Source organism: Chiloscyllium plagiosum, unplaced genomic scaffold (assembly GCF_037043375.1).
Source record: "Chiloscyllium plagiosum isolate Xiang-an unplaced genomic scaffold, Cpla_swu_hap1 HiC_scaffold_29, whole genome shotgun sequence".
Lineage (NCBI taxonomy): Eukaryota > Metazoa > Chordata > Chondrichthyes > Orectolobiformes > Hemiscylliidae > Chiloscyllium > Chiloscyllium plagiosum.
In genome coordinates, this window is record NW_028270167.1 from 5,825,519 (window position 1) to 5,838,065 (window position 12,547).

The 12,547-nt window shown below is 44.1% G+C and overlaps 1 protein-coding gene across 2 annotated transcripts in view; it reads right to left on the minus strand.

Annotated features, from left to right (window-relative positions):
- LOC122540506 (interleukin-18-like) overlaps positions 1 to 12,547 on the minus strand; it is a 38,411-nt gene that overhangs the window by 16,981 nt on the left and 8,883 nt on the right. Inside the window, exon 2 of one of the 2 annotated variants that reach the window (XM_087976601.1) lies at positions 481 to 563. In XM_087976601.1, the coding sequence (XP_087832727.1) occupies positions 481 to 541 (61 nt within the window). In that variant the 5' untranslated portion in view covers positions 542 to 563. Of the gene's footprint in view, positions 1 to 480; positions 691 to 12,547 lie in introns of those variants that run through there. The other variant, XM_043676369.2, reaches the window with a different exon arrangement.

The window sequence follows — 12,547 nt, forward strand, 5'->3', positions numbered from 1 at the left end:
TACTTACTCCCCCATAGCACCGTAACCGCGACCTTGCTGATTATCAGCAAGAGGGTTTCTGAAATAATGGGACAGACAGGGGTGGCGCCGAGGGAGAGATCAGACAATACCCCCAAATACTTGGTGGAATAGCTGGGCTCTGATGAGTTTGTCAAGCGGCAGGGATTTGCAAGTACGGAATTGAAGCTGTTCTCTCTGATCGAGGTGTGAACGAAGAGGAGGAAATAAGTCTGCATGAAGAGAAAACGAGTGTGTGTGCAAAAGCCGTCAAAACCCGCAGAAAGCCTCGAGCCATTCATGTTTGCTACCAGGGCGAGAACTGCACAGATGCAGCAAAGTCTAATAACGTTTCACATCGTGATTTGCAATTGAATTATTCCGACGATTTCAAAATATCTCAATGTCATTTACCCTGCAGGGAACATGGAACAGAATGATGCACATCACCATGTTACTGATGAGCAATAAGAATTAACTTACCTTTAAAGGTTTCAATCTCCTTGTTAAATTCCAAGGGCTGGAGTTGTAATTCTTTACTCATCTCAGATCGAGAATTGTAATCTCTGAAACAAAAGCAAAGACTGACATTCCTTTTCTGAATTTTGCAATTAAATCTTTCTTTGTTGTTGTTGAGTAGCTTTGCTCGAGGAAGTGAATGTATGCATCAGAAACCAAAAGGACTAAGGTCCATTGCAACCCCCAACAGTGCAGTCCTCCCTCAGTACTGGGCTGGGCTGGTAGCCTGGGTTTTATACACAGTTCAGACTTTAACTGATATTCCCAGAGCATCTCTGAGGAAACACTGCAGTGTGGGAGTTGCCAATTTTCATACGCTAAGTTGACGCCCTTCTACCCTTTTAAGTGCACGAAAAAAAAACTTCCTTGAGAGCGTTCAAAGAAGTGGGATGCGCCCCAGACAATATTTACAGCTTTTCCACCGGGGGTGGCTGTCAGGAGTAAAATTTGACACAGCCTCATATCGTGACAGGTAACTTAAAACATGACTGAAGAGGTAAGTTTTCATGGAAGTTCTTAGGTAAAGAGGTGAAAGGAGGAAATTCGTGACTATATCGCCATGATTCCCGTGTCAGGCATGAGAGTGACTCATGGTGATTACTCAATTTTCAAAAATCTGTGAAGCTGTTTAGTGCACAGCTTGGAGTGTTTCTTTTACAAACTAAATTAGGGGTGTCCCGGGAAACATGATCAATTAGATTAGATTAGATTACTTACAGTGTGGAAACAGGCCCTTCGGCCCAACAAGTCCACACCGCCCCGCCGAAGCGCAACCCACCCATCTGTAACTCATTAAAAATTTTATTGCTTCTTTATTTACTCATGCCAAATTAATTCAACCATCTCACCCTGGGCACACCAGTTCCCTGCCATGGCAGTTCTGCTTTTCAAAACCCCTTCTTGCATGCTCCTTGCCTCTGTAATCCCCTCGAGCTCCCAAAATCTCTGAGCTTCTAATTCTAGTCTCTTGAGCTTCACAGTTTCAATCACCATATTGTTTGTAGGTGTGCCTCCTGCTGTCTGGCCTCCAAACTATGGAATTATCTTCCAAAACCTCTTCACAACTTCATTTTTACCTTGTACACCATTTTGGTCTTCCTTTGGCTTATGTTTGTGCTTATGTCAGGGGTTTGCCAGAAATATGTTTACTGAGATTCCTATGGCATACTCTGGTGTACACTTCACATTATAGGTATACAAGCAGTGCATATCCTGTAATACAACTCAGAGTAAATAAAATTTCTCCTCTTCCCTGATTGTATTGCAGGACCAATCTTCAATCTCTGTCCTCTGGTTACAACAATCAAGTCTGACTCTCTAGTGCAGTACTGAAGGGGCACAGCATTGCTGGAGGGGACATCTTTCAGATGAGATTGCAAAACTGAGGCCCCATCTGAATGCTCCAGTGGAGTTAAAAGATACAACGGGCTCTATTTCAGAGAAGAGGTCACAGCACACTGGTTAGGCCATTTTTGGAATACAGCATTCAAATCTGGTCTCCCGCTATAGGAAAGATGTGGCGAAACCTGAAAGGGTTCAGAAAAAAATGTACAAGAATATTGCCAGGATTGGAGGTCTTGAGCTATAGGAAATGCTAAATAGGCTGGGGCTACTTTCCCTGGAGCGTCAGAGGCTGAGGAGTGACCTTATAGAAGTTTATAAAATCATGAGGGGCATGGATAGGGGAAAACAGCCAAGGATTTTTGCCCAGGGTTGGGGAGTCCAAAACTAGAGGGGCATAGTTGAAGGTGAGAGGGGAAGGATGTAAAAGGAACCTAAGGAGCATTGTTTTCACACAGAGGGTGGTGTGTGTATGGAATGAGCTGCCTGAAGAAGTTTTGAAAGCTGGCACAATTACAGCATTTAAAAAGCAGCTGGAATAGGGAGGGCTTAGAGAGGTATGGGCCAAATGCTGACAAATGGGACTAGATTAATTTAGGATATCTAATTGGCATGGATGAATTGGACTGAAGTGTCTGTTTATGTGCTGTACATTTCTATGACTCTGTAAGAGGTAGTGCAGGTGCCTTGGTTGTCAATATTTTGCTGTCAATCAATATCATGAAAAACAGGTTATGCTGTTTGGTAATTTCTACAAAATGACTCTTCAAAAGTACTTAATTTGCAATAAAAAACTTGAGATGTCCAGGATCATAAAGAACATTATGTTAATTTCTTTTTTTTCCAACCCTTCTGTCAAACGTTTCTCCATTGTATTTTCATAGAATCCCATTTGGCCCACCAAACCCACCCAGATCCATTCCCCTACCCTATTATTTTACATTTATCCCTGACTAATGCACCTAACCTAGTTGATGGGCAATTTAGCATGGCCAATTCACAATCTTTGGACTGTGGGAGGAAACCAGAACACTCCGAGGGGACCCACACAGACACGGGGAGAATGTGCAAAATCCGTACAGTTGCCCGAGTAAAGCAGCAGCGCTAACCACTGAGCCAGCATGCCGCACGGTTTAGCAGGAGCACTTAAAAGCAACAAATCCCGGGGAGGGGCAAGTGAGACAATAACTGAATGGAGAGGAAATAACCAGAGAGAGGGGAATTAACTGGAAAGAGGGGGAGTAACTGGGGAAGGGAGGGGGGAGGATATGGGTGAAAAACTGGAGGAGGGAAATTATCGACCCTGTCAAAAACTCAGTGCAATTTTAGCACCTTGATTAAATCTTCCCTTAACCTTCTGCATTCAATGCTGAACAATCCCAACTCATCCACTGATACCGTTCTCATCGCAAAGTGTTTGGTTGTCTGGTAGAATGGATTGTAATTTGGTTGAGGAATGAGCAAAGCTTTCTTGGAACTTTGATTACATGCTATTCTGACCCCATGACATATGATCATCTAAATTCTACAAATTGCTTTTGAATTTCGCTGTGGCTGTGTTTGGTTAGCTGCTTTGTGGTCAGATGCAAACACCTATTGTACAGCACAGCCTCAGGCAAAAACAACGGGTCCCGCAGAGGGGCAGAGAGACAATAACTGAATGGAGAGGAAAGAACAAGAGAGAGGGGAATTAACTGGAAAGAGGGGGAGTAACTGGTGAGAGAGGGTCCGGATATGGGTGAAAAATTGGGGTAGGGGAATTGAGACAAGGAGCAATAACAAGGAAGTGACTCAGAGAGGAGAGCTGGTGGTGCCATCAGTAACTTTCGGAAATGACTGTGGTAATTATTGAAAAGTGATTGCACTCATACTGTCCTCCAGGCCATAGTTGTGTAATTACTCAGTGACTGTCTCTCCATGAACCTGATAGTAAATAGCGTTATTTCATCATTTTTTCTCCAGGGATCTAGGCACAGGGGATTGGACTGCGGGCTCAAAGGGTAATTACTCCAGAGCAAGACAAGGATGCTGACCTCCATGAACTGAGGATTCAACTCATTGAGCTAACCGAGCCCCACAATAAGCCCCTGTCTGTCAGTGAATGTAACTAGTAGTGGATTTGCTGACCCTGCTCACCCTTAAACACTAGCCAGAATCTCCTTCACTAAGAGTTGTACCCCATTGGCTATCGAGTCACAGAATCATAAAGCTTGAAACAGACCCTTCAGACGAACAATGCTGCCCAAGTTTTCCAAACTAACCTAATCCCATTTGCCAGCATTTGGTCCATATCTCTCTAAACCTTTCCTATTCATGTACCTGTCCAAATGTCTTTTAAATATTGTAATTGTACCTGTCTCTACCACTTGCTCTGGCAGTTCATGCCCCACACAGACCACCATCTGTGTGAAAATGTTGCCTCTCATGTCCCTTTTAAATCTTTTTCTTCTTGCCTTAAAAATATGCCCTCTAGTTTTGAACTCACACACCCTAGGGAAAGGATCTTGGCTATTCACGTTATCTATGCCCCTCACGATTTTATAAGCCTTTATAAGGCCACCCTTCAACCTACTATGCTCCAATGAAAATAGTCCCAACTTATGCAGCCTCTCCTGATAACTCAAATATTCCAGTCCCGATAACATCCTTGTAAATCTTTTCTATACCATCTCCAATTTAATAATATCCTTCTTATAGTAGGGCAACCAGAACTATACACAATACTCCAAAAGTGGCGTGAAGAGCAAATCTTCAGCCCACTAGCCCATCTCATCAAGATCCTGTTGTCCTTTGAGGTAACCTTCTTCGCTGTCCATTACTCCTCAGATTTTGGTGTCATCTGCAAACTTACTAACTATGCCTCCTGTGTTCACATCCAAATCACCTATATAAATGGTGAAAAGTAGAGGACCCAGCACCGATCCTTGTGGCACTCCACTGGTCACAAGCCTCCAGTCTGAAAAACAACCCTGCACCACCACCCTCTGTCTTCTACCTTTGAACCAGTTCTGTATCCAAATAGCTATTTCTCCCTGTATTCCATGAGGTCTAACCTTGTTAACCAGTGTCCCATGGGGACTTTTGTCGAACGTTTTACTGAAGTCTATATAGATCACGTCTACTGCTCTGCCCTCATCAATCGTCTTTGTTACATCTTCAAAAAACTCAATCAATTTGTGAGGTATGATTTCTCACACACAAAGCCATGTTGACTCTCCCTAATCAGTCCTTGCCTTTCCAAATACATGTAAATCCTGTCTCTCAGGATACTCTCCAACAACTTGCCCACCACTGATGTCAGACTCACTGGTCTATAGTTCCCTGGCTTGTCCTCACCACCCTTCTTAAATAGTGATGCCACGTTAGCCAACCTCCAGTCTTCCGTCACCTCAACTGTGGCTATCAATGATACAAAATATTTCAGCAAGGGGCCCAGCAATCACTACCTCAGCTTCCCATAGACTTCTAGGGTACACCTGATCAGATCCTGGGGATTTATCCACCTTTATGAGTTTCAAGACATCCAGCACTTCCTCCTCTGTAATGTTGACATTTTTCAAGATGTCACCATCTACTTCCCTGCACTCTATATCTCCCATGTCCTTTTCCACAGTAAATACAGATGCAAAGTACTCGTTTAGTATCTCCTCTATTTCCTGTGGCTCCACTCAAAGGCTGCCTTGCTGATCTTTGAGGGGCCCTATTCTTTTCCTAGTTACCCTTTTACAAATACATTAAGGACAAAAACCCTTTGGATTCTCCTTAATTCTATTTGTCAAAGCAATCTCATGTCCCCGTTTTGCCCTCCTGATTTCCCTCTTAAGTATACTCCTACTGCCTTTATACTTTCTAAGGATTCATTCGATCTATCCTGTCTCTACCTGGCATATGCTTTCTTCTTTTTCTTAACCAAACCCTCAATTTCTTTAGTCATTCAGCATTCCCTATACCTACCAGCCTTTCCTTTCACCTTAACAGGAATGTACTTTTCTCTGAATTCTCGTTATCTCATTTCCAGCCATCCCTTTACCTGTGAACATCTGCCCCATCAGCTTTTGAAAGTTCTTGCCTAATGCAGTCAAAATTGGCCTTTCTCCAATTTAGAACTTCAACTTTTAGCTCCTTTTTCCATCACTATTTTAAATCTAATAGAATTATGGTCGCTGGCCCCAAAGTGCTACCCTACTGACACCTCAGTCACCTGCCCTTGCTTATTTCCCAAGAGTAGGTCAAGTTTTGCATCTTCTCTATTAGATACATCCACATACTGAAAATTTTCTTGTACATATTTAACAAATTCCTCTCCATTTAAACCTTAAACACTATGGCAGTCTCAGTCTATGTTTGGAAAGTTAAAATTCCCTACCATAACTACCCTATTATTCTTCCAGATAGCTGAGATCTCCCTACAAATCTTTTTCTCAATTTCCCTCTGACTATTAGGGGGTCTATAATACAATCACAATATGGTGATCGTCTCTCTCTTATTTCTCAGTCCCACCCAATTAACTTCCCTGGATGTATTTCTGGGAATATCCTCCCTCAGCACAGCTGTAATGCTATCCCATATGAAAAACATCACTTTCCCTCCTCTCTTGCCTCCCTTTCTATCTCCTGCTGTTCCACAGGCTTTGCTGATCTTTTAGGGGCCCTATTATCTCCCTAATTACCCTTTTGTCCTTAATTTATTTATAATATCCCTTTGGATTCTCCTTTTTTGTAAATATAGTTTTGACTTTACAAAATTATATAGTTATAAAAAACAACAATTACCAGTATAATAAAAAACATAAATCACAATAAAACTACTGTCTACTAACTACTAACCTACCTCATTAAACAAAACAAAGCCAAACACTGGGCAAAACAACACCAATAAATAAATAAGTGACTACAAAAAACACAAGATAACAATGCATGTGCAAAGTTCCCAAACAAAAAAACGGGAGCATTGTATATATTCACCCCCTCCGGGGCCCAGGGCTCAGCAAACCTAGCCATCCTGGTTAAACGAATGCCCTAGTTATGAAAGCAGACAGATCTGTATCCGAATAACTCTAAAAGGGCTGCCATGTCTTATAAAAAAGGTCTGTTGTGTGGTGCACCATATTTATGAAAAAATCCAAGGGAATATGCTCCATAATTAGTCTTGGCCATCCAGCAAATCCTCAGCCACCCAATTCATCAGAATATTCTTAAGTGCATGATAAGTAAGAATGTTGAATGGTTTCTTGCCATGCCCATCTAAAGATAATAAATTTGGTAGACCTAGAAGAAGAGATATCGGGTCTACTTTGACTTCAGTCCTCAATCCCCTTCCTATCTCTCCCACCACAGCGCTCCAATAAACATGGAGCCTGTGGCATGTCCAGAAGCAATGGGTAAGAGTACCTACACTTATTTTACATTTGGGGCACATTGGAGGTGCCTCCTTTTAAACTTTGCCAGACGGTCTGGTGCCAGATGAACCCTGTGCAGAACTTTTCACTGCGTAGCACATGTCCTGTTACAGATTGAGATCTTTGGAGCATTCTCCCATATGTTCTCCCACGTTTCAGAAGAGATCTCTCCTCCTAGCTCTTGCTCCCAGACCTCATCTAACCAGTTAATATCCTGCTAGGGCCTACCATCCAATAGGCGATAGAGGGCACTAACCGAGAGGGTGCTTTTGGAATGTAGCAACAACCTCTCTGTATCGGGCTTATAGAGCTTAGTGAGAAGTGTAGTCTTCTTCTGGATGAAATCCCTAACCTGAAAAAAATAGAAAAGATCTCTGCTGGGCAGCCCGTATTTGCGGTTCAGTTGCTCGAAGGACATCATAACCTCCCCCTCAAATAAGTCTCCCAAAATAGAAACTCCTCTCGCGGCCCATAGTTTGAACCCTGAGTCCATCATCCCTGGTTAGAACCCCAGCACACCAACTATGGGAGTGAGTGGCAAAGTCTTGGATAAACATCCCTCACTCTGACACATCGCCCTCCAAGCCCTGACTGTACTAATGACAATGGGGATCCGGCAGTGGTCCATAACTGTCCTCATCTTATCCATGAACAACAGGTTAATAAGAGGGCACTTTGCTTGGGAGGACTCAATATCCAGCCATATTGAGTTTGGATCATTACCTACCCAATCGCATACAAAGGACAGCAGGGAACTCAATTGATACCTCCTGATATCTGGGAAGTCAACTCCTCCCCTTTCATGAGGCAACTGCAATTTAGTAAGTTTGATGAGGGGCTGCCCACGATGCCAGACGAAGGAACTAAATCAACCCAAAAGTTTCTGCAGCGTTAACCTGGGAATCATTATAGGGAGCATATGCATGGGATAAAGCAACGAGGAAGAACATTCATCTTAATAAGGGCTATTCGGCCCAATCACGAAATTGGAAGAGCCCCCAATCTCTGGAGATCCCACCTAATATTGTCAAGCAGGTGAACAAAGTTTGGGGGTAATAAAGATAACTAGGTATCGGAACCTCGCCTGTGACCACTTAAAGGGGAACCTAGGGCCACCTTCAACCTCTGGCACTTCCTTGAGGTCCCCCAAAGGCATAGTCTCCGAATTTGCAAAGTTGATTTTATTTCCTGAAATAGCCCCAAAATAATTAATAGATTGTGTCAGATGGGGTACGGAGGTCATCGGGTTCAATAAGAACAGAAGGACATCATCCGCACACAGCGTAATCTTGTGTGCCCTCGATCCCACTTCTGCAGCAGATATGTAAACAACAATGGGTGAAAGGGGGCAGCCTTGACGACTACCCCTACCACTCCTAAAGTTCCCAGACTTCACCTCGTTGGTGATGACCGCGGCCAGAGGGTGGCGATATAAAAACTCCAACCATCTAGCAAAGACCCCACCCAATCCAACCTCTCTCAGACATAAAATAGATATGGCCATTCCACCCGGTCATAGAGTCATAGAGATGTACAGCATGGAAACAGACCCTTCGGTCCAACCTGTCCATGCCGACCAGATATCCCAACACAATCTAGTCCCACCTGCCAACACCCAGCCCATATCCCTCCAAACCCTTCCTATTCATATACCCATCCAAATGCCTCTTAAATGTTGCAATTGTACCAGCCTCCACCACATTCTCTGGCAGCTCATTCCATACACATACCACTCTCTGTGTGAAAAAGTTGCCCCTTAGGTCTCTTTTATATCCTTCCCCTCTCACCCTAAACCTATGCCCTCTAGTTCTGGACTCCCAGACCCCAGAGAAAAGACTTTGCCTATTTACCCTATACATGCCCCTCATAATTTTGTAAACCTCTATAAGATCGCCCCTCAGCCTCCGTCACTTCAGGGAAAACAGCCCCAGCCTGTTCAGCCTCTCCCTATGGCTCAAATCCTCCAACCCTGGCAACATCCTTGTAAATCTTTTCTGAACCCTAACAAGTTTCACAAAATGCTTTCCCTGCAACTAAGGAAATCACCAACCCCAGGATTGATCGTCGCTGGCATACTTGGACCATATTCAGCAACCTTCTAATATTATAAAACCTGTCTAGTCCTCTTTGACAATATAGGACATCACCTTCTCCAATCTCAGTGCCAAGATCTTAGACAGAATTTAATAGAGAGATGGGTCTGTATGAGGCACTATCCTCAGGAAGCTTCCCCTTCTTAAGAATGAGGGAAATATTAGCTTCTCTCAAAGATGGTGGGAAGTATTCATGCATATAGGAGTGATTGTACATCTCCAACATCGGCCCTGACAAAATCCCTATAAACTCCTTATAAAACTCACCCGGGAGACCATCAGTGCCAGGCTCTTTCCCTCTCTGAAGTTGCCTAACTGCCTCTTGTATTTCCTGAACTGTCAAGGGGGTCTGTTCCAAGATTACCCTCCCGGGGGTTCCAGGCTCTTAAAAAGGTCCTCCTATCCTCACAACCTTCAGACTGATACAATTCAGAGTAAAAAGTCTGAAAAGCCTCATTAATCATTTTAGCATCATATGTAAGGACCCTGGTGCTGTCTCTGACTGCAGTAATGGATTCGGAAACATGCTTTTTCCTAGTCAGGAACGCTAAATACTTCTCTGGCCTATCTCCATACTCGAACAGCCTTTGCCTACCAAAGGCAAGTTCTTTCTTTGCGACTTGTGTAAGTACTGAATTCAGGGCAGCCCGGAGGGCCATGATCCGCTGTAGCTTAGTCACCAAAGGCCTCGCAAAATGTGCCGCCTCAGCAGTTTTCAGCTGCGTCTCAAATAGACGCTGCTGTTCCCCAATCTGTCGTTTCCGGCTAGCCGAATAGGAAATAACTAATCTCCTAGCAAAGGCCTTAGCGGTCTCCCTTAGTTTGGATGGACTAATAGCCATGCCTGAGCTGATAGTCAAAAACTTCTGAAAATCCCTCAAAAAGTATTCTACAAATTTGGAATCCTTAAGGAGAAAAGCGTCCAGACGCCAGTGCCACAAACCTAGCCTTAACCTCCAAATATATCACCACGTAATCAGAACTAGCTATGTTCGCAATTTTACAACCCATAATTGAATCCAGAAGGGTCAAGGGAGCCAGAAAACGATCAATCCTCATGTGACATTTATGTGTGTTTGAAAAAAAGGTGAAGTCCCTGCTAGTAGGGTGAAGACCAGCCCCAACTCCTCGCATAAGTCAACTATCTGCTTGGCCATGAAGACATTATTGGGGGCCCTGTAGGCATCCCGCCTCAGGCTGTGTGGAGTTTGCACATTCTCCCTGTGTCTGCGTGGGTTTCCTCCGGGTGCTACGGTTTCCTCCCACAGTCCAAAAATGTGCAGGCTAGGTGAATTGGCTGTGCTAAATTGCCCGCAGTATTAGGAGCAGGGGTAAATGTAGGGGAATGGGTCTGGGTGTGTTGCGCTTCGGTGGGTCGGTGTGGACTTGTTGGGCCGAAGGGCCTGTTTCCACACTGTAAGTAATCTCATCTAATCCTGTTCACTGTCGGATCCAAAACACAATTGAACCCCCCCCATAATAATGTGCCATGCTCCAAAGGCACTCAGCTTAGAGAAAGCACTGATCAAAAATTTGAGGGGATGCGCCAGAGAACAGTAGATATTTAAAATACCATATTCCTCCCTGTGTATCAAGGCCTTAAGTATCGCAAACCGCCCTTGCTCATCTTTCACCTGCTCTAATAATGTGAACGGAAGATTTTACTGGATAAGCACCGCCACTCTCCTACTTTTAGTAGTAACGGTTGAAGAGAATACCCAGTCATAACCCCCCCCCCCCCCCCCCCCCCACCGTTGTCACTTCAGGTGTCCCCATCGTCAAGCTGGGTTTCCTGCAACAGAGTGATATCAAGCCTTTCCCTCTTAAAGCTAGAAAGCATTTTTTTCCTTTTAACAGACGAATGACTTCCCTTCATGTTCCAGGTGCACCATTTAACAAGGCACTTAGTCACACCCCCCCCTTCAGAGCCCCTCAGGCCCCCAGGATGGAGAACCCTGCTTACAATGCGCCGAGTACAAGTAAATAAAGATTCATAGAGTCGCAGAATTGTGTATACAAAAACTAACGCTGAAAATGTGTTGCTGGAAAAGCGCAGCAGGTCAGGCAGCATCCAGGGAACAGGAGAATCGACGTTCCGGGCATAAGCCCTTCTTCCTGAAGAAGGGCTTATGCCCGAAACATCGATTCTCCTGTTCCCTGGATGCTGCCTGACCTGCTGCGCTTTTCCAGCAACACATTTTCAGCTCTGATCTCCAGCATCTGCAGACCTCACTTTCTCCTATACAAAACTACTCTAACATAACTACAAAGGATTGTTGCTAACAAAAAAAACTACAAAGAAAACCAACTATGAAACCTTGAACAGGAGACTCTTCACCCTGCCCATAGGGGGCACTCACCCACCCATTCCCCCCCCTTCACAACTCTTTCAAGCCCGGACTGTGACCTAGTCTTAGGCAAAAATAAATAAGTAAATATGGAGATGATCCTTAAACCAACAAAAGAAGACAAAATCAGGATAATTACTCCACCCATCCCCAGTTCCATGTCAACCCCAATTGTATATTAAAGAGAAAAAGGACAAAAAAATTCCCACGATAAAATCCAGTTATAAAAATATAATAGGAACAACACACTCCAAGATTTTTTTCCCTTAAAATATTATTAGGGGAAAAGGAACAAAAAGGGAAAAAGGAAAACACAGGGAAAGAAAGAAAAGAGGACAAACATTAACCATATTTTTCAGACTAGTCCATCTATTTTAAAGCACCCACAAAGTTCTTAGCTTTATCTGCCGAGTCAAATGTATAAACCGAATCCTCATGGCTGAAACGAGGCACCGCTGGGTACCTTATGGAGTACTGGATGCCCAGGTTCCTCAGCCTCTTCTTAGCTTCATTGAAGGACTTCCTCTTTTGGATTGCAGCTACGGAGAAATCTTGGAAGAACATAATTTTTGACCCTTTGTGCGGCAGTGCCTGTGGGTCTTTGCCCAGTAATCTGGAGGTTTCTATCACTCTTTGCTTGTCCCTGTACATGTGGAAGTGCCCACGGACCAGACGGGGGAGCTGTACAGGCCCTGATCTGTGCACTGATCCGATAGGCCCTTTCAATCTGCAGCCGGCCAGACTCGATTTGAAGACTCAGGAACCGTGGTAGCCAGTGTTCAAAGAAACTGACTGGCTGCCCACCTTCTTCACCCTCTGGGAGACCAACAATCCGACGATTTGTTCCCCC